We start from the raw sequence: 22,730 nt of genomic DNA on the forward strand, positions 1-22,730 counted from the left end.
TGTGACCCATCCCTGCCAATGCCACCGCTTCCCTATTTCTCCACCTCCCACCACTCCTTCCTCCAAAAAAGGCTCCCCCGCTTTTTTCGCATCCCTTTTAAACCCCCCCCCCCCCACCACCACCACCCTACTCTGGCTTTCCCGCTGGCTTCCGGTGCATCAATACATGTCCCCCTGCCACCTTAGTCAACACCAAAAAAGACCTCCGACATTTCAAAAGGAAAAAAAAACAAAAAACCCGACACCAAACCACATAGTAAGGCCCCTTACACGTGGAGCAGACTCCCATCAAGCGGATCCGCGTGCTCAGCAGGCAACCGTTAAGCAGGCGGATGGCAGGTTCCTGTCCGCTCCGCTGATGCAGAGCAGACATGGACACAGCCCGCTGTTCTCTATGGGGAGGTCGCATGGAAAAAAAAATTAGAGTTACAATTACTGGTAACGTCTTTTACAGTAGTTTTTCAGGACAGCCACAATGAGAGACCTTGGCTCCTCCTCTTCCTTTGGAAACACTGCGCCAGAAACCCATAAATTTTCACCTCCCCCTTCCAGCCTCAGTTTTTTCTAGAGCACCTCCGGTCAGCTGGGGAGACACAAGAACACGTTAATAACATACCATCACACATTACTATTGTGCCTGCGTTTAGGTCTTCAAGACCCCCCAAAAAAAATTTGGGTGGGCAACTAGGGCTTGTCCTGAAAGACTACTGGAAAAGACGTTACCGGTAAGAGTAACTCTAATTTTCCCTCCCCATCATTCAGGACAGCCACAATGAGAGGCTAGGCGAGCACTTACCACTTTAGGACGGGACAACGGCTTGCAGAACCTTTTGCCCAAAGGCCTGCTCATTTGCCAATACCCGATCCACTCTGTAATGTTTCACAAAGGTGGTAAAACTGGACCATACTGCTGCTTTGCAAATCTGCTCTGGCGTTGCTCCAGCTCCTTCCGCCTGCGAAGCTGCCATAGCCCTAGTAGAGTGTGCTTTAATTCCCATGGGAGCCTCTTTACCTGTCAGTTTGTAGGCCTGGCCAATGGCTACCTTGAGCCATCTGGCAATGGTGCGTCTAGATGCCTTCTGCCCCCTCCTTGCTCCAAACAAAATAAACTGACTTTCTAAAACTCTTTGCCAGCTATAAATACCGTAGGATACATCGCCTTATGTCTAAAGTATGAAACCTAAATTCCCTTTCATTTGAAGGATTAGGGCAAAAAGTGGGCAAAATTACCTCCTGGCTTCTATGGCATCTTGAAGCCACCTTTGGTAAAAAAGCCGGATCAGTCTTAAAAACAACTCAATCTGAAAAAACAAAAAGGAGGGGGGGGGGGGGTGTCTAAATGAGAGGGCCTTTTATTTGCTTAACCCTTCTAGCAGTGGTCACTACCACCAAAAAAAGAACGGTTTTGTAAGTCAAGTCCTTTAGAGCACGATCTTCTAAAGGGTCAAAAGGAGGCTGGTGGCCAGGGATTTCTCTAGATACGTGCTGAGACTTGGCTTTTAAGGGTACTGGTGGCTAGTCCCTTATCTGCCCAGCATTGCAAAAACTCCAAGACTGCTATAGGGCTCCACACCTTAAAGGAGTTCTCTAAACACCATTCTCTAAAGTGCTCCCAAACCTTTTGGTAGAATCGGTGCGTCTCCTTACTATTGAGGGTGGCTACTAGTTGTTCAGAAAAACCCTTTGGTTTTTAGTATTTCCTCCTCAGAAGCCAGGCCACTAAGTTCCAGCGGTGTACCCAGGGACAGAACTGGGCCCTGTGATAGGAGATCCTTTCGAAGTGGAAGGAGCCAGGGGGGGTTCCACTGCCAACTGCCTGAGGATCGAAAACCAAGCCCTTTTGGCCAGTGTGGAGCCACTAAGATTAGAGAGGTGGTTTTCTAACTGAAATTTTCTTAGTACAGCTGGAAGTAGAACTGGAGGTGGGAAGTCATAGCAAGTTTTGTAGTGCCAGCTTTGTGTCAGGGCATCTACACCTAGAGCATTTTCACATCCGTTTAGTAAGAAACATGGGGCCTTTGAAGCCAATAGGTCCACCTCTGGGGGCCCATCACCCCCCCAGCTCAGGATCCCTGTCACTAGACTCAGACTCCGCTGCTCGTGCCACCCTGCTTGTTTATATAAGCAATGATCGAGGAGTTGCCGGAACGCACCTGGATATGTTGGCCCAGGAGTTCCCCTTTGGAGGCTTTGAGTGCCAATCCAACTGCTTTTAGTCCTTTCCAGTTGGATGACCTATTGAGTTCCTCTTTTTTTCCACGTCCCCTGTGCCAGCCAAGATCCCAAGTGTGCTTCCCCAGCCTCTGCCACTTGCATCTGTGGTAATCACTCTGGACACTGGAATGATCCACAGGCGCCCATGACAGATTTATTTGCTTCCTCCACCACCAGAGGCCTGATAAAGGAACTGAAAGCAGGGTGTCTAATGACTCCTCTGTGATCCCACACCTTTAGAACAAAGGCCCGCAGGGGACGGAAGTGTAAGCCTGCCCATTGGACGGCCGGGATGGCAGAGGTCAGTAAACCCAGGGTTGACATAGCGGCCCTTATTAATGCCTGCTTGTGACTTTGGAGGGAGGATTCTGCCGGGGGGGGGACTCTCAGCTGTGTTGAGTCCAGCAGGTATCCTAGATAGGAGATTCGCTGAGCTGGTATTAAACTGGACTTTTCCAGATTCAGCAGCCATCCCAGGCCTGTCAGGGTTTCCTTTGTTAGTTTCAGATCCCTGATTAGCTGCTCTGGAGATACTGCAAAGATGAGTAAATCTTCCAAGTAAGTAATAATTGATACTCTTGAGTGGCAGAAAAGAAACTGCTTCTGCCATGATCTTTGTTAATACTCTGGTGACGAGGATAGGCCGAATGGCAGTGCCTGAAACTGCAGATGAATGGTCGCGCGCGACACACACACACACACACACGAATTTTTATAACAGTTCTGGGGTAGTAATGCCCTGACTAAATATAGACTCCATCTGGAACCTTTTGTAGGCAATTGATCTGTTCAAGGGTTTGAGGTTTAGAATTTGTAACCTCCTGAGGGCTTTCTCACCACAAAAACATGTGAATAGAAGCCCCCCCCCCTCTTCCCCTTTAGGGACCCTGCAAACTACATTCTGTTGCTCTAGTTCCTTTAATGCCACCGGGAGAGCCTCTGCTTTTGCAGCACATCTGGGGAGAAGCACGACTAGGCTTCGCCATGGAGGGGGCTCTGTAAACTCTAGGCAGTACCCCCTCATGATCCCCAGGATAAATTGGGTGGGGGAAATTACTTCCCATTGTGGAAGGAAGGCCCCCAGTCTTCCTCCTACTGTGACCGGTTTGTCACTGGCTTTTAAGGGCTGCTCAGGAGGGGAAGGGAAGAAAAAACAAACAAAAAAACAAAAACCAAACACACCCCAAACCTCCCCCCCCCAAGTCTTCTTTTCCCCTACTGGCTTGAGGTCCCCCCCTTTTTTGTGGACAAAACCCCTTCTTGGTCCAAGTTGGGGGTTTTCGTTTCACCAGGAAAGCTTTTTTTATTGGCTGTGCGGTCAAATAGCGCTTTCAGGCCTGGGCCGAACAGAAGGTCCCCAGTCAGCGGAATGCCACATAATTTAATTTTAGAGGCAATGTTGCTTGGCAATGTTTTGAGCCAGAGGGCCCTCCTGGCTGAGTTGGCTAGTGCAGCGGTACTTGCTGACATGTAACCTGACTCAGCAGAAGCATCCGCTATATACGCTACCCCTTGCAAAATAGTCGGAAAGGATGACAAAATTGTCTCTTGCCGTACCTGCCTCAATGTGGGCTTGAATCTGAGTAAGCCAGTGTTTGAGGTAATGAGCCACCACTGTGACCGCCATCTCTGGTTTCAGATTACCCAGAGTTGATTCACGGGTCTATTTTAGAAGGGAATCTATTCTCTTGTCCATGGTATCTGTCAGAGCCCCTAAATGCTCGAATGCCAGATCTGTGTGTCTGGAAACCTGCGAGAATGCTGCGTCTAGGACTTTTGTTCCAGATTGACGCAGGGTCATCTGAAAACAGGAACCTCCTTTTCAGGAACCTGGAAAAGAAGGGTTTCTGCTCAGGATCCTGACATTCCTTTTTGACTGTCTCCACCAGGACCTCGTGAACTGGGAAAACCTTTTCTGTTGTCCCAAGCCCTTATACATCTGGTCCACCTGAATACCCAGGGTGCTATAGACTGCCCCCCAAAAGGTCCTCTACCTCATCAAGGGACAGTTTGTATCTTGAGTTTCCTGGACTCCCCATCCCGACTCTCTCCCTCCAATTCATCCTGAGAACCAGAGGTAGCACTGTCTGGTTCCTCCCTAGCCTCCTCTCTGGAAGCCCCGGCAGTCTCCTCTGCTGAAGCAGTGGGCATAGGTTGGGAAGGTGCAGAGCCCTGTGCCAGAGGCAGGGCTGTACGCGGTGTTGCAGGTGAGGTATTAGCGGGAATTTGTAAACCCTCAAAACGAGGTTTTGAAAGACTGAAGAGTTGAGTACAACTCTTTAACCGATGCTGCTAACCCCAACTCTTTACATAAAATTTTTTCCCCCAAGCCTCCCCTAGGGTATCCCTACAGGAGGAGCACTCTTAGAGCTATGCATGTTTTTTTCTCTGTAGCTTTCTGAAAAAACACAAAAAAAAAAAAAAAAAAAAAAACAAAAAAAAAACACACGCACCAATCAATACCCCCATAGACATCACACAGATACAACCATGGGGAGTGCCAAGCCCCTTCTATAAAATAAGGGACTTGGTCGCCCTTCCCCAGGGTGCCCTTACCTACGGATGGCTGGAGCTGGCGTCGCTGAGCGTCTGCTTCCGACATGCTGGTGCTGCTGCCTGTGGAGTGTTCACACTGCCTGTGCTGTGATCAGACTCATCTCCAGCCTCTGCCCGGCCCCATATCAGCCCCGCGACCCATAAGTCGCAGGTCAAAAGGGAAGCTCTATATAAAAACCACCTTGTCTGTTTCCATCCGATCTGCTAGACGGATGGTGGAACAGCTCCCCATCAGTCTGCTTTTGGCAGATAGGATGCAGGCGGGTGTAAAGGGACACATGCCATTTGCTCATGTAAAAAGGGGCCTAAAGCCTTGTTCACTCAGGGCATACACCCCTGCAAGGCAATGTTTACCTGTACAGAGATGCACAGGTGTTCCATTAATGGAATTTTAGATGTAGCAAATGCATGAACAGCCATTGCTCCCAATTTGACATCCATGTAAGTCTAGCTGCATGTCCCCGAGTTCATACTGTCTGCATGCTAGGTTGTGCACCCACATGGATGTCAAGATTGGGAGCAAATGTACAAATATTCATTATTAACTCAATACAGGTGTTAGCTTTATTTAGTAGGAATTTTGTAAATTTGGCTATGTATGAATCCGCCAATAATGATTTTAGTGTATTTTTAGCAAAAATGTTGTTTTGATAAACATTCGCACAAATATCGCAGGGCCCTAAAAATAAGTAGCACCTTTATTCTATTGGCCATGTGATTTCAGAAAATATATGATTTGGAGGAGTCTTTAACCACTTCCGTCAAAACGTCACTTCTGCCCATAGCTATTAAAAAGGGCCAATTTTTTTTTTTTTTTTTTAATTACTTTTTTTAAGTGAATTTTTTGTGAATTTAGAATTTTTTAAATGTCGCCTATGCAGATTTTTAAGGGTTAAAAAGCAGGCGCAATTTTGAAGGACGACATGTTGGGTATCAATTTACTTGGCGTAACATTATCTTTCACACGATAAAAAATATATAATATTATGCCAACTTTACTGTTGTCTTATTTTTCAATTAAAAAAGTGCGCTTGAAATACCGCTGCGCAAATACAGTGTGACAGAAAGTATTGCAACGACCGCCATTTTATTCTCTAGGGTTTTGGGGGTTAGGTATAAATGTTTGGGGGTTCCAAGTAATTTTTTTTCCTTTTCTGCTAAAAAGGAGGCCTGGTCCTTAACCGAAAGCTGTAAAGGAAAAACTTAAAACCTCCAGATTTGAGAATTTGGCACACATTCAATTTTCACTATTTCTCAAAAAGGCGCAATTTAACAGTTTAGAAAAATATTTAACTCGATACAGGTTTAGATTTTATATTTAGAAGGAATTTTGTAAAATTTACCATGTTAGTATCTGCCAATAATGATTTTAGTGCATTTTTAGCAAAATCATTGTTTTGGTAAACATTTGCACAAAAATATCAACAGGCCCCAAAAATCTGTGGCACCTTATTTTTATTTCACTGGCCATGTGCTTTCAGAAACTAAAAAACTACCTACCGGACATTTTTATACCCTTCCTGCCCAGGTTTTTTTTAGCTTTCAGCACTGTCACACTTTGAATGACAATTGCACAGTCATGCAGCACTATACCCATATGCGGTTCTGGGAGGACATCATACAACACCCTTCCAGAACTGGATGATCGTGGTGTAGCAGGCATTTGGTTATAGGTGCAAATATGAACAGTATTTATTGGTGTGTGACTTGTCATGCGCCTTTGGGTCCAAAGTCGCATGACACGTGAATGGGGCCTTATATGGGATGAAGCATTGTAAGTTGCAATATTTTTCTCTTTAGAAAGCACTTCAATAATTCCCATAAAACAAGCCTTGGCCCCAAATAGACATAATGTGCTTTGAAGATGTCACACAGCTTTGGTTACTGTAATATTTGACATGCCTGCATAACGTAGCATGTAATGATAAAGGCGATGATCACATTACCTCTTTTTCGGGTTTTAAAACGCTGGCCAGATAGCGTTGGCTTTTGTTGCTTTTGATTATTCATAAAAAAGTTGCCCTGCAAAATAAAGACAATTAGGATTAGAAACATTATGTGGAACGCGTTCTACTTACCCACATAAAGTAAATACATAATTATACGGTGATTGGTTTGCATGCAAACAGCATTTCCTTTCAAAATACGCTATATTTGAATTGTGTTCGTCTATTGTGACTTAGATCAGATCACATTTTATGGCAAATTACTGCAGAAAACAAGTTCATTCCAAGGGGTTCACATACTTTTTTTCCCCACTATATTTACAAACTACAACCCCAGTTCCAAAAAAGTTAGGATGCTATGCAAAAGCTAAAAATCATGTAATAGAAAAACTTAAGTAGGAGGATTTGTTTCACTGGGTATATGTGGGGGTTTACGTCAGATGTCTATGTAAGTCGCACCCGAAATCGCAAAAATAGCACAGGAAATTTCTCCCAAGTCAGCACGGCGCCACAAAGTCAGATTAACCCCCGATCTGAACTGTTCCATTGCCAACAATAAGGTGTGATGTGCCCTGCGATTTGAAAATGTCAAATTACACGACAAGCTGCACCGGTGTGAAAGGGGACTTACTGATAGAATTTACATCAGCTGATCTCTTAAAGGATAAGTTCACCTTTAAATTAAATGTTACACCCATATTCGGGGTGCAACATGTTATAAAAGCACCGCCCCCCCCCCTACTGTGAGCACTAGTGGAGGATCTTCTCCTCCCCGCTAGCTGTCAAAATTTTAACAAACATGTGGCCGTGTGGGGCTCCTCATTTGTCACTTATTCAGTTTTCTGCGAATTGAAAATTACAAGTCCCTTGGCAGCTGTCAGCTTGTAGTTCTCAATGAACTACCATGGCGCTGTGGAGCGCCCATGGTAGTTCATTCATGCTTCCAGTAAGAATGTATCGGCTTCCTTGTATGAGGAGGAAGCAAATACAGAGTCAGGTTTACAGGAGACCTGCATGGCATCAGTGCTGGTGCAATGCTTTACAGAGGGGGGTACCTGTGGAGATCACAGGTCCCAGAAGTCTGTGGGACCATTCACAAAGCGCAGCACGGCTCATGCATGCGCAGTAGGAAACCAGCTGCGAAGCCGGAAGGCATCACTGCCAGTTTCCCTTACTGAAGATCCCAGCGTCTGGCCCCAAAGCCGATTGGAGAAATGGCCCGGGCAAGGACTTCGCTGGATCCTTGGACAGGTAAGTGTCCCTATATTAAAGTCAGCAGCTGCCGACTTCATTTTTTTTGGGGAGAGACTGGCGCTCCTCTAAGCTGGCCATACACTGAACAGGGTGAATTTCAATCAGTGTTTGGCTTCCTCTGAGGCAAGTCAATTATTTAAATCAAAATTCTGCCAAAGTGACATGTCAGATAATTTGTGGACAATCACTGGCTTTAATTACTAAACCATGAGCTGGGTAATGAGCAAATGACACCTGGATTACTGTACAAACAGGTCTTTTCTATAGTCTGTGTGGCCCCCCCCCATCTCAATAGAACAAAGTGCAAGGGGCCGAGCCACTCTGAATAGACAGGCTTACTTTTAGGGGGAACTAGCTAGGACCACTGTCAAGGACTCCTAGAACAGAAGGAGGATCAGAGCTGCTCTGAAAAACCATTGCACCGAGTAGGTAATTATAACATGTTAAAAAAAAAAAAAAATAAATAAATGATATCTTTCATTTAGAATCCCCAACTCAGATCTCTTTAAGCCCAGTTGTGACTGTCTCTATGGAAGAACTTGAATATTCAGTCTAAAAATTAAAGGTCCTCCCACCCCACAAAAAATTTTACGTCAGCAGCTACAAATACTGCAGCTGCTGACTTAGTATATGGACACACCTGTCCAGGAACCCACGATGTCAGCACAGCTGGTTCCCTACAGCACATTCGCGAAGCGCACTGCGCTTTCTACATGGCCCAGTGGCAGAGGGGGAGGGCAAGCTTCGCTGTGGCACTGTCTCTGGAAGTGGGGAAGGGGACTTGTCAAACACAGGTCCCGTTCCCCCCTGAAAATTCCACTTTTGTATATCTTCCTTGTTTAGTTGGCTTTACTTTGACTTCACCTCGAGTAAGATGTGAAAGGTGACCTCACGTCTTACATTTTCCCATAAACTACATGAATTCTCAATGTATTAACAGTGATCAAATGGAGAATTTTAAAAGAGAAATTGTCAAAAAGAACCAGCTGCAGATAAACTGTATACACCTAAAAAGGTACCCAAACATACCTGGTTCCAGTTCTTGGGTCTACAGTTAAAGCCCAGAGCGAAGCTATTAAACAGGCACAGCTTGCCAACGACTTTACTGCTTCTGGCAAAATCATACTGGCCAATCAGGCAGCCCACCAGTTATGGGCCAATAAGAATAGGTGGGAGGTGGAGTCTGCAATAGGTATATGAGGGCACCTATGAGGCAGCTGCAGTATTTTTGGATTAGGCAGGTCTCAATAAGGATGTCTTGTTTGATGCCAGTATGCAGGCACAGACACTACAATACAGCATGTAAAGTTAGGCAGTCCTGCATTCTCTCAGTATGTCCAGTATGAATTGCCCCAATCTGTGCCAGGGTCACTTTATAGGGGCTTTGACCAACACGGAAATCCCGCATTTACTTGCCCTGCCAAAACAGAGCAACCTTTTTATCTTTGGACTTCAATAACGAGATAATACGCCTTTGTTTACAGACAGGGATCGATATGTCCATAAACATGATTAATGTGCAAGATCTACAACTACTTCTGATGTCTTCACATCTGCTTGGGTGCTAAAGCACTTCAGGCAGAGTTTATTTAAATGCCCCCCCACCTACACTGCATGAAGTGCAAAAAACTGGGGGTAAGGCAATACATTCTCACCTTTACCACCTTCTGTAGCACTGGAGGCGAAGTCACCCTCCTGTGCCAAGAGGCCTGGGAACGCAGAGTAAATCAAATTGCACGAAACCACAGCACTATTGTGACGTTTAGCCCACTCTGCATTTCCTGGCATCTTAGAAAAATGTCATCACCCCTTGCACTACAGAGGTCAGGTAAAGGTGGACTATTTAGCAATCCCCTCCCCCAAGCTTTTTTTTTGCACACTTCATCTAGGTTTTTTTTTGTTTTTTGTTTTTTTTTTTTTTTTTTTTTTTTTAAGAGTGGTGGAGGGGATATGGGGACACGGTCTTCAATAAGCTGGGTGTGATCATCCAAAGGCCGTACCATAGTGTGTGGGGAGTGATCACAAGAGCCACAAAAAGATTCTGCAACCAAGATTGGCAGATGAGGCCGCCTCCAAGAACCGCGAAAGCCTAACAAACAATATATCACTTAAACCATACCTCTGCCTGTAAATGGGTGACATCAGATGTTTAGCGGACAATTGGCCTGCCATACCCCTGAGGATTTACTATTGTAAGCCCTGGCAATATACAGATGGTGGTAGGCTTGAGCATGCTCAGAATCAGAGGCTGTTTGACAGGTTGCCAAGGGGGAAAGGATAAAAAAAAAAAAAAAAAAAAGAGCACAGGTATCCTATATTACAGAAAAGACATAAGTCTCTTATGCAAAAAAAAGGTTACTTGTCTGGTGGACCCTTTTTTGTTCCACTTTAAGCCTAAGTTCAGACTATTGGGATGCGGGAACCAGCGCTGGTTCCCGTATCCCTTATCTCCCACAAGCAGTTCACACTGCCCTCTTCAAACCGCTGCGGGTGTCAATACAATGTTAATGATATCCCCCAGAACAGATCACGGATAGCAGTGCAAACTCTGGATTTGTACAGGAATCGGAATGCATGGGTGAGAACACCCATGCGATCAGATTCCAGTGCGGAGAAAAACAAGTCCCTGCACCTTTTTCTGTGTGAACTTGCATTGCTGACATCGCATGTGATTGGCACCTGCAGTGCAGGTGTGAATCACATGTGATGTCTGAGATTGCACTAGTCTGAAACTAGGCTAAAGCCCCTCCCTAGAATACATGTCACATGTGGGCATACTTAATGAAACCTTAAAAAAAAAAAAGCCAGAAGGCCTTATATTTAGTATCCCTCGTGTACATTACCAGCAATTGTGTAAAAGTGTTTGGCAGTACCTCTATACTGCTTGGTCATCATGACCTGTGACTGATGGAGGTTTGGGAAGCAAAAATGACAAGTTTCCACCCAGTTATCTATTTCAGTCTTATCAAGACAGCTGTACCCTGGATGTGACTGAGGGGCATACAAAACAGAGGAACTTCACCACCACCTACCATTACTGTTTTACTACCAGACAACTGTACAAAAGGAAAAAAAAAAAAAAAAAAAACCCCCCCCCCCCCCACACACACACACACACACACACACACACACACACACACACACACACGTCCATAGGCTCCAGCGTTCGCCTCCTGGCAGCCAAAAGTGTTCCTAACCAACTTCCTCCAAAGGCTGCCATCCGGACACAAGATCCCCCCACAGGAGCAGGCGAGTAATGGGTCTATGCAACCTGGCACAATCCCACAGCATGCCTGCACAAAATCCAGAAAAACCTGTGTGCAGAGAGACTGCAAGCCTGTGCATGGCCCATAGACTGGCAGAGATCTGGTCTCCAACAGGTTCTATAGAGCTGCAGCAGTCTGCACTTGTGTGAGATATACATCAATTACGCATCATCTCCACCTAGGTGAGGAATTAGGAAGTGATAAATGGAAAGATTCAATCGAAAACTTAGGTGCAAAAAAAATAAAATTAAAATAAAACCACCACATTTCTCCAGAGCTTGTTCAAACAAGAGGTTCTCTATCCCCCTGTGAAAAGTGGTCCATGGTAGATTGCTTTTCAGGGTGGTCAAGCAGTAGCTGCCAGGCATTCAGGAAGGGACACTCATCTACTGAATGTTCATTTGGCTTCCTAGCCAATGAGAGACTTTCTATTGCAATAGCATACTGCAACCGCATAGCAGTCCAGCTCACGGTTTGTGTGTGGCACTATTCAGCTACGGGCCCATTCACATTCAAATGCAGTACGGGAAATCCAGGTTCCCGTGCGGCTTCATGCACTGCCTTTGCGATCTGCCGCAGGGGTCAGTGCAAAGTAACCACCCCAAATGCAGTGAGTTTGCAAACATGGTACAAAAGTACCATGCGATACGGTTGCTGTGCGTTTGCATGCACTATTTTAGCTCACTCAAAATCAACAGGGCTGAAATAGCATTGTACAGAACTGCATGTAAATTGCACAGGAACCGCATAGCATTTCTGTACAGTTCCTAGTGTGAATGGGTTATTAAAGGAGAAGTTTGGGGTTTGAAAATTTACTTACACACTCACCTCTATGCTGCAAACTTGAGTGATGCTGCATGCAGCTGTTCCAAATTGGCTCTTAGAACTGATCAATCACCTAACCACTAGTCACTCACTTCTCGTCACCAATTTCTGCTGTGCCCCTTCAACGCTCACTGGAGTGCCAAGCTGGTGAGAGGCCGGGTGCAGCTGACTCTAGTTTCCAACTCTGCGTTGAGAGGTGGAGCCATTTGTCAATCAGGCAGCTGGGTGAATCCCAACAATATAGCCGGAATCTTTCCAGAGCCTGGAGCCGATCTAGGATATCAGCTGATGGCGGCCAATGGGTCACATGAGAGCAAAAGTGAGTGCACTCCTGAGACCCTCCATAGAAGGGCTAAATGCCCATTCACACCAAACATGTCCTCCGTGCGTGTTTATAATCGCATTTTGCTCTGGTGCATTTTATTTTTCCTGTTATTCAAACTGTACTGGGGTCTGGTGCATTTTTGATGCTTTTTACTGCGTTCCAGTACAATTCTGTGCAGGAAAAGTAAAGAAAATAAAAAAGCAGCATGTTGTACTCTCTTTTCTGGAACTGAAACACTGGTGTATACTATGCAATCGGAACCCATATAACCTACTTTCCATGCGTTTATGATGGGGGGGGGCACACACCAAACATGTTATATTTAACTCTCTGCAGTTGCTTTTGCACAGAGAAGCCTGGACCATCCACTTCTCAGGTCCCTCTTTGCTGCTCCTGGCCCCTCCCTCCTATTCAGTGCACCCAAAGTCAGCAGCTTCCTATGGGGACACTGGAGCATAGTCACAGCTCCGTGTGTCCATAGACACGGAGCCCTGAGCCCCCCTCTGCCCTGATTGACTGCCACGGGAGCCAATGGCATCGCTGCTGTGTCTCAGCCAATCAGGAGAATTGTCCCAGACATCGCTGGAGAGTGATGGGGCTCTGGTAATTAGGGGGTGCTGAGTGGCTGCTGCTCACAGAATTTTTTTTTTTTTTTTTTTTTTTTTTATACTGATACGTTGATAAAAAAAAAAAAAAAAATTCTGCCTCTACAACTCTTAACCCCTTCCCAACCAGCCGCCGTTATACTGTGGCAGGATGGCTCCCCTGGGCGAGCCATCGTAAATGTACTTTGGCTCTTTAAGACAATGTAGCAGGCGTACGCCCACAGCATGTCCCCAGAGCGAGAACGGGAGAGCGAGCCTGACTAAGTAGGAACAACGATCTCTCTCTTCCTCTAGTCAGCCACACTCCCCCCACAGTTAAAACACACACTAGGGAACACAGCTAACCCCTTGATCGCCCCCTAGTGTTAACCCCTTCCCTGCCAGTGACATTTATACAGTAATCAGTGACTATAGCTTTTGCTCAATCGATACACGCTTATTGCGATTTTTACCAAATATATGTAGAAGAATACATATCGGATTTAGGATTTATCAGCCTAAACTGATGAAGAAATTAGTTTAAGTTTTTTTCTTTGAATATTATAGTAAAAAGTACAAAATGTGTTTTTTTTTTTTTCAAAAAACTGTTTGTTTATAGTGCAACAAATAAAAACCGCAGAGGTGATCAAATACCACCAAAAGAAAGCTCCATTTCTGGGGAAATAAAAGCCATAAATTTTGTTTGGCTACAACGTTGCACGACCACGCAATTGTCAGTTAAAGTGACGCAGTGCCGTATCACAAACAATGACCTGGTCAAGAAGGGGGTAAATTATTCTGGGGCTGATGGGGGTCGCTACAATATGATTGCACAATCACCTTTAGATCAACCAATGACCATGTAGTGCGTGGGCCTACCTGACTGGATAGGATTAGGCAGGTCCTCATATTACGAAGTTTCCCTAAGAGCCCTTTCACACTGGAGCGGGGGCGTTGGCGGTAAAGCGCCGCTATTGTAAGCGGCGCTTTACCGTCGGTATGCGGCCGCTAGTGGGGTGGTTTTACCCCCCTGCTAGCGGCCGAGAAAGGGTTAAAACCACCGCAAAGCGCCTCTGCAGAGGCGGTTTGCCGGCGGTATAGCCACGCCGTACCATTGATTTCAATGGGCAGGAGCGGTATACACTCCGCTCCTTCACCGCTCCGAAGATGCTGCTGGCAGGACTTTTTTTGACCGTCCTGCCAACGCATCGCTCCAGTGCGAAAGCCCTCGGGGCTTTCACACTGGGATTAAAGCAGCGGCTGTTTCAGGTCGGTTTGCAGGCGCTATTATTAGCGCAATAGCGCCTGCAAACCGCCCCAGTGTGAAAGGGCCCTAAATCTAAAATTGAAAAATCGGCATGGCCAGACTAACATGATTAGGACAGGTGCAAATAGTAGAGGCAGGAATCAGATTTTGCCACGGTTCTGAGCGGGGAGGTGTGGTCATCGGCCCCGTTCACTACAATGTCAAGTCACCAGAGGCTGCATCTTTTTGCAGCTCTCTGTGCAGCCAGTGATAACCTGCAGTGATCGCTGGACACATACAAAGTGCATCTGGCAGCAATCACTCCAAATAATGGCCAACATGGAGGACATCAGGGAATTCCTGCAGCCGGTGGCAACCTGTCATTACAGCGAACGGAGCCGAAGAAGAAGAAAAAAAAAAAAAAAAAAAAAAAAATTTTTTTTTTCCCGCAGATTCCTGCCACAACTATTTGCACCGGTCCTAATTATCTGTGTCAGTGTAGCCTAAGAGGGAGGGGGATTGATGAGGGAAAGAGGAAGGGGTCTCATATGAACTGTCCAGGTCAGGCCCCAGAGTGTGTGTGTGTGTGTGTGTGTGTGTGTGTGTGTGTGTGTGTGTGTTTGTTTGTTTGAGAGATGTGGGAAGTCAGGCCCCAGATTGTAGTGTGTGTGTGTGATGTGGGAAGTCAGGCCCCAGATTGTAGTGTGTGTGTGTGATGTGGGAAGTCAGGCCCCAGATTGTAGTGTGTGTGTGTGATGTGGGAAGTCAGGCCCCAGATTGTAGTGTGTGTGTGTGTAGTCAGGCCCCAGATTGTAGTTAGTGTGTGTGTGTGTGTGTGTGTGTGTGTGATGTGGGAAGTCAGGCCCCAGATTGTAGTGTGTGTGTGTGTGTGTGTGTGTGTGTGTGTGTGTGTGTGTGTGTGATGTGGGAAGTCAGGCCCCAGATTGTAGTGTGTGTGTGTGTGTGTGTGTAGTCAGGACCCAGATTGTAGTTAGTGTGTGTGTGTGTGTGTGTGTAGTCAGGCCCCAGATTGTAGTGTGTGTGTGTGTGATGTGGGAAGTCAGGCCCCAGATTGTAGTGTGTGTGTGTGTGTGTGTGTGTGATGTGGGAAGTCAGGCCCCAGATTGTAGTGTGTGTGTGTGTGTGTGTGTGATGTGGGAAGTCAGGCCCCAGATTGTAGTGTGTGTGTGATGTGGGAAGTCAGGCCCCAGATTGTAGTGTGTGTGTGTGTGATGTGGGAAGTCAGGCCCCAGATTGTAGTGTGTGTGTGTGTAGTCAGGCCCCAGATTGTAGTTAGTGTGTGTGTGTGTGATGTGGGAAGTCAGGCCCCAGATTGTAGTGTGTGTGTGTGTGTGTGTGTGTGTGTGTGTGTGTGTGTGATGTGGGAAGTCAGGCCCCAGATTGTAGTGTGTGTGATGTGGGAAGTCAGGCCCCAGATTGTAGTGTGTGTGTGTGTGTGTGTGTGTGTGTGTGTGTGTAGTCAGGACCCAGATTGTAGTTAGTGTGTGTGTGTGTGTGTGTGTGTGTGTGTGTAGTCAGGCCCCAGATTGTAGTGTGTGTGTGTGTGTGTGTGTGATGTGGGAAGTCAGGCCCCAGATTGTAGTGTGTGTGTGTGTGTGTGTGATGTGGGAAGTCAGGCCCCAGATTGTAGTGTGTGTGTGTGTGTGATGTGGGAAGTCAGGCCCCAGATTGTAGTGTGTGATGTGGGAAGTCAGGCCCCAGATTGTAGTGTGTGTGTGTGTGATGTGGGAAGTCAGGCCCCAGATTGTAGTGTGTGTGTGTGTGTGATGTGGGAAGTCAGGCCCCAGATTGTAGTGTGTGTGTGTGTGTGTGTGTGTGATGTGGGAAGTCAGGCCCCAGATTGTAGTGTGTGATGTGGGAAGTCAGGCCCCAGATTGTAGTGTGTGTGTGTGTGTGTGTGATGTGGGAAGTCAGGCCCCAGATTGTAGTGTGTGTGTGTGTGTGTGTGATGTGGGAAGTCAGGCCCCAGATTGTAGTGTGTGTGTGATGTGGGAAGTCAGGCCCCAGATTGTAGTGTGTGTGTGTGTGTGATGTGGGAAGTCAGGCCCCAGATTGTAGTGTGTGTGTGTGATGTGGGAAGTCAGGCCCCAGATTGTAGTGTGTGTGTGTGTGTAGTCAGGCCCCAGATTGTAGTTAGTGTGTGTGTGTGTGATGTGGGAAGTCAGGCCCCAGATTGTAGTGTGTGTGTGTGTGTGTGTGTGTGTGTGTGTGTGTGTGTGTGTGATGTGGGAAGTCAGGCCCCAGATTGTAGTGTGTGTGTGATGTGGGAAGTCAGGCCCCAGATTGTAGTGTGTGTGTGTGTGTGTGTGTGTGTGTAGTCAGGACCCAGATTGTAGTTAGTGTGTGTGTGTGTGTGTGTGTGTGTGTGTGTGTGTGTGTGTGTAGTCAGGCCCCAGATTGTAGTGTGTGTGTGTGTGTGTGTGTGTGTGTGTGTGTGTGTGTGTGTGTGTGTGTGTGATGTGGGAAGTCAGGCCCCAGATTGTAGTGTGTGTGTGTGTGTGATGTGGGAAGTCAGGCCCCAGATTGTAGTGTGTGATGTGGGAAGTCAGGCCCCAGATTGTAGTGTGTGTGTGTGTGATGTGGGAAGTCAGGCCCCAGATTGTAGTGTGTGTGTGTGTGTGTGATGTGGGAAGTCAGGCCCCAGATTGTAGTGTGTGTGTGTGTGTGTGATGTGGGAAGTCAGGCCCCAGATTGTAGTGTGTGTGTGTGTGTGTGTGTGTGTGTGTGTGATGTGGGAAGTCAGGCCCCAGATTGTAGTGTGTGATGTGGGAAGTCAGGCCCCAGATTGTAGTGTGTGTGTGTGATGTGGGAAGTCAGGCCCCAGATTGTAGTGTGTGTGTGTGTGATGTGGGAAGTCAGGCCCCAGATTGTAGTGTGTGTGTGTGTGTGTGTGATGTGGGAAGTCAGGCCCCAGATTGTAGTGTGTGTGTGTGTGTGTGTGATGTGGGAAGTCAGGCCCCAGATTGTAGTGTGTGTGTGTGTGTGTGTGTGTGTGTGTGTGATGTGGGAAGTCAGGCCCCAGATTGTAGTGTGTGTGTGTGTGTGTGATGTGGGAAGTCAGGCCCCAGATTGTAGTGTGTGTGTGTGTGTGTGTGTGTGTGTGATGTGGGAAGTCAGGCCCCAGATTGTAGTGTGTGTGTGTGTGATGTGGGAAGTCAGGCCCCAGATTGTAGTGTGTGTGTGTGTGTGTGATGTGGGAAGTCAGGCCCCAGATTGTAGTGTGTGTGTGTGTGTGTGTGTGTGTGTGTGTGTGTGTGTGTGTGATGTGGGAAGTCAGGCCCCAGATTGTAGTGTGTGTGTGTGTGTGTGTGTGTGTGTGTGTGTGATGTGGGAAGTCAGGCCCCAGATTGTAGTGTGTGTGTGTGTGTGTGTGTGTGTGATGCGGGAAGTCAGGCCCCAGATTGTAGTGTGTGTGTGTGTGTGTGTGTGATGTGGGAAGTCAGGCCCCAGATTGTAGTGTGTGTGTGTGTGATGTGGGAAGTCAGGCCCCAGATTGTAGTGTGTGTGTGTGTGTGATGTGGGAAGTCAGGCCCCAGATTGTAGTGTGTGTGTGTGTGTGTGTGTGTGTGTGTGTGTGTGTGTGTGTGTGTGTGTGTGTGTGATGTGGGAAGTCAGGCCCCAGATTGTAGTGTGTGATGTGGGAAGTCAGGCCCCAGATTGTAGTGTGTGTGTGTGTGATGTGGGAAGTCAGGCCCCAGATTGTAGTGTGTGTGTGTGTGTGATGTGGGAAGTCAGGCCCCAGATTGTAGTGTGTGTGTGTGTGTGTGTGTGATGTGGGAAGTCAGGCCCCAGATTGTAGTGTGTGTGTGTGTGTGTGATGTGGGAAGTCAGGCCCCAGATTGTAGTGTGTGTGTGTGTGTGTGTGTGTGTGTGTGTGATGTGGGAAGTCAGGCCCCAGATTGTAGTGTGTGATGTGGGAAGTCAGGCCCCAGATTGTAGTGTGTGTGTGTGATGTGGGAAGTCAGGCCCCAGATTGTAGTGTGTGTGTGTGTGATGTGGGAAGTCAGGCCCCAGATTGTAGTGTGTGTGTGTGTGTGTGTGTGATGTGGGAAGTCAGGCCCCAGATTGTAGTGTGTGTGTGTGTGTGTGTGATGTGGGAAGTCAGGCCCCAGATTGTAGTGTGTGTGTGTGTGTGTGTGTGTGTGTGATGTGGGAAGTCAGGCCCCAGATTGTAGTGTGTGTGTGTGTGTGTGTGTGATGTGGGAAGTCAGGCCCCAGATTGTAGTGTGTGTGTGTGTGTGTGTGTGTGATGTGGGAAGTCAGGCCCCAGATTGTAGTGTGTGTGTGTGTGATGTGGGAAGTCAGGCCCCAGATTGTAGTGTGTGTGTGTGTGTGTGTGTGTGTGATGTGGGAAGTCAGGCCCCAGATTGTAGTGTGTGTGTGTGTGTGTGTGTGTGTGTGTGTGTGTGTGTGTGTGATGTGGGAAGTCAGGCCCCAGATTGTAGTGTGTGTGTGTGTGTGTGTGTGTGTGATGTGGGAAGTCAGGCCCCAGATTGTAGTGTGTGTGTGTGTGTGTGTGTGTGTGTGATGTGGGAAGTCAGGCCCCAGATTGTAGTGTGTGTGTGTGTGTGTGTGTGATGTGGGAAGTCAGGCCCCAGATTGTAGTGTGTGTGTGTGTGTGATGTGGGAAGTCAGGCCCCAGATTGTAGTGTGTGTGTGTGTGTGTGATGTGGGAAGTCAGGCCCCAGATTGTAGTGTGTGTGTGTGTGTGTGTGTGTGTGTGTGTGTGTGATGTGGGAAGTCAGGCCCCAGATTGTAGTGTGTGATGTGGGAAGTCAGGCCCCAGATTGTAGTGTGTGTGTGTGATGTGGGAAGTCAGGCCCCAGATTGTAGTGTGTGTGTGTGTGATGTGGGAAGTCAGGCCCCAGATTGTAGTGTGTGTGTGTGTGTGTGTGTGATGTGGGAAGTCAGGCCCCAGATTGTAGTGTGTGTGTGTGTGTGTGTGATGTGGGAAGTCAGGCCCCAGATTGTAGTGTGTGTGTGTGTGTGTGTGTGTGTGTGTGTGATGTGGGAAGTCAGGCCCCAGATTGTAGTGTGTGTGTGTGTGTGTGTGTGATGTGGGAAGTCAGGCCCCAGATTGTAGTGTGTGTGTGTGTGTGTGTGTGTGTGTGTGTGTGTGTGTGTGATGTGGGAAGTCAGGCCCCAGATTGTAGTGTGTGTGTGTGTGTGTGTGTGTGTGTGTGTGTGTGTGATGTGGGAAGTCAGGCCCCAGATTGTAGTGTGTGTGTGTGTGTGTGTGTGTGTGTGTGTGATGTGGGAAGTCAGGCCCCAGATTGTAGTGTGTGTGTGTGTGTGTGTGTGTGATGTGGGAAGTCAGGCCCCAGATTGTAGTGTGTGTGTGTGTGTGTGTGTGTGTGATGTGGGAAGTCAGGCCCCAGATTGTAGTGTGTGTGTGTGTGTGTGTGTGTGATGTGGGAAGTCAGGCCCCAGATTGTAGTGTGTGTGTGTGTGTGTGATGTGGGAAGTCAGGCCCCAGATTGTAGTGTGTGTGTGTGTGTGATGTGGGAAGTCAGGCCCCAGATTGTAGTGTGTGTGTGTGTGTGATGTGGGAAGTCAGGCCCCAGATTGTAGTGTGTGTGATGTGGGAAGTCAGGCCCCAGATTGTAGTGTGTGTGTGTGTGTGTGTGATGTGGGAGGTCAGGCCCCAGATTGTAGTGTGTGTGTGTGTGTGTGTGTGTGTGTGTGTGTGTGATGTGGGAAGTCAGGCCCCAGATTGTAGTGTGTGTGTGTGTGTGATGTGGGAAGTCAGGCCCCAGATTGTAGTGTGTGTGTGTGTGTGTGTGTGTGATGTGGGAGGTCAGGCCCCAGATTGTAGTGTGTGTGATCAGGCCTCAGAACACACATGTGAGAGGCTGTGTACACAATGAAGGATTCGTAGGGTGTACAGGACACTATCACCCTTGTATGGAAGGGTCCACCACATATGGAGGGGGTGTCAGATAGAGAGACACCCACCCCCCGATATCACTACATTCATCCTATAGACAGAAAGTCAGCAGCTCCCCCCACCAGCCGGGCCTAGCCGGCACCCTCCGTCCACAAAGCCTTCCCACGCACAGCCCACGGCGCCCCTTGTACCGGGCGGCTCCCTCCCCCACATGGCTCTTACCGAATGTAAGTCAGGCAGGAAACGGGCCAGAGACGGGGCGGGCGGTAACGAGAAACAAGTACAGGCCTCGTCCAAGAATTCTTCCTGTGCTGTTCGACGACCAGAAAAAGAGAGAGAGGCCGGAGTACCGCCCAGCTACGTCACTGGAGGCGGGGAAAGGGAAGGGCGAGACCATTGAGGCCAAACATTCGAGGGGGAAAGCGGAATTGCGGTATTTTGAAATGTGCCAGATTTGTATTATATATGCGTGGTTATGTCACCATTTACTAATGGCACCGCCGTATATAATCGTCCTGAGATAGGAAGGAGAGGAAGCCGAGCCGTGTATCTCTGATACACGATATAGGAGCGTGCCTCTGTGGGTGTGACGTAGGGTGTGTGGTGGTGGCGGATTGGAGGGTCGGAGGGTAATTATACGGGAGAGCTCAGGACCTGGATAGTGGGCGGGCTTTGCTTCCATCTTGGCCCATTGTTCCCATGGTGCTGTAGGCGGGGCTGTGATAGCTGAGAGAGAGGCGCTCATAGGGAGCCGGGTGCTCCGTCCTGTCAGGGGAGATGATTTTATATATATATATATATATGTATATACACACACGGGGTGCCCATGGGCTGTACACACTGTGGGGACTTCCTGTCTTTTTGTGGGTGTGTCAGTTCCTGGAGTCTCCTTATCTTTTGTATGACAATACAGAGCTGGTGGTGTGTGATTTGTGTGAGGCCTATGTACTGTATAGTATTTCACAGAGTACATGGAACTACTATGACGTATGGACAGACAAGTTGTTCACACATGCACCAACACCCTGCGTTTAAGCTGCATTTTTTTTAAAGCCTTACAACCGCCCTTCATCGCCTGTCATGAATATTACAATGACATCACACAGTGCTGTACACACAGGAGCCATGGTGTTGTGTTAAAGTGGAGGTCCACCCTATAATAAAAAAATACAAATAATATTCCTTATTAAAAGTCAGCAGATACAGTGTTTGTAGCTGCTGATTTAAAAAAAAAAAAATTGCGGCTGTAACACCGCTTTAACATTTAAACATCTCGGAAGGATTTAGCTACTTCCTGACCAGGCCATTTTTTGTGATATGGCAATGCATTACTTTACCTGACAATTGCGCTGTCATGCGATGCTGTACCCAAATACAATTGATGTCCTTTTTCCCCACAAATAGAACTTTCTTTTGGTGGTATTTGATCACCTCTGCAGTTTTTATTTTTTTTGCGCTATAAACAAAAAAAGACCGACAATTTTGGAAAAAAAAAAAAAATGTTTTACTTTCTGCTATAAAACACATCCAATAACATTTTTAAAAAAATCAAATTTCTTCATCAGTTTAGGTCAATATGTATTCTGCTACATATTTTTGGTAAAAAATCCCAATAAGTGTATATTGATGGTTTTGGTTTGCGCAAAAGTTATAGCATCTACAAACTATGAGATATTTTTTTAAATTTTTTTTTATTTACTAATGGCAGTGATAAGCGACTTATAGCGGGACTGCAATATTGCAGCGGACAAATTGGACACCTGACACTTTTTGGGGACCAGCAGTGACACTAATAAAGTGATCAGTGCTAAAAAAAAATATGCACTGTACTAATGACACTGGCAGGGAAGGGGTTACCATCGGGGGCGATCGAGGGGTTAACTGTATGCCTAGGTTGTGCTTTCTAACTGTGGGGAGGTGCATTGACTAGTGGAAGGCAGAGATCCGTGTTCCTGCTTAGCAAAAAACACAGGAAAGCCTTTCCTGTTGACAGAACAACAATCTGCCTTGTTTACACAGGCAGACTGCCACTCTGCTTGCGTCCCAAACGATCAATGGGTCAGACATCAAGTCTGCCAGACCCGCTGATTTCCTCCCGCAATGTCCAATCACAGCCGGAGCGGGTCGCCGGTGCCTCGCTCATGCACCCCAGACCTGGAAGTGTCAGATCACGTATTAGGTAAATGATCTGGCACAGATCGGCAGCCCTGCCGCAGTAAATGTATGTGGGGCAGTCGCTAAGTGGTTAAGCAGCATGTCGCTTGTCAGCCACCTCCATTTATTTCAGTTCAGTGGTAGCGCATTCTATAGCATTTATAGCACATTAGTGAAGCATGGGCGCTGGGAGAGAGGCAGTGGAGGTTCATATATCCCAATATGCACTGGGAAATATTAGCAAACTAGGACAGAGGGACTCCAGACATTTCCTGGTTGTACAGAGTAGCCGTGTGGCAACACCATTTGCTTGTGTGAGGGCAAAAGCATGAAGCCAGCCAGCAATACTGCCAGTGCCAGGTAGGAGCAGAGGCATTGAGTGTTATTGCCAGTGGCAAAGCCTATTGTGTCATAAAGAGTCATTGACAGTAAGTGTCTCTGCAAGCAACTGT

General features: G+C 47.3%; 1 protein-coding gene across 2 annotated transcripts in view; it reads right to left on the reverse strand.

Moving 5' to 3' along the window:
* BZW1 (basic leucine zipper and W2 domains 1) overlaps positions 1-20,500 on the reverse strand; it is a 33,468-nt gene extending 12,968 nt beyond the window's left edge. For both annotated transcript variants that reach the window (XM_073633241.1, XM_073633240.1), the window contains exons 1-2: positions 20,347-20,500; positions 6,717-6,792 (exon numbers count right to left, since the gene is read on the reverse strand). In XM_073633241.1, coding sequence (XP_073489342.1) covers positions 6,717-6,780 — 64 coding nt within the window. In that variant the 5' untranslated portion in view covers positions 6,781-6,792; positions 20,347-20,500. The remainder of the gene's footprint in view (positions 1-6,716; positions 6,793-20,346) is intronic.
* Positions 20,501-22,730: the final 2,230 nt, after the last annotated feature.

The sequence above is a fragment of the Aquarana catesbeiana genome, linkage group LG06, assembly GCF_042186555.1.
Source record: "Aquarana catesbeiana isolate 2022-GZ linkage group LG06, ASM4218655v1, whole genome shotgun sequence".
NCBI classification, from domain to species: Eukaryota; Metazoa; Chordata; class Amphibia; order Anura; family Ranidae; genus Aquarana; species Aquarana catesbeiana.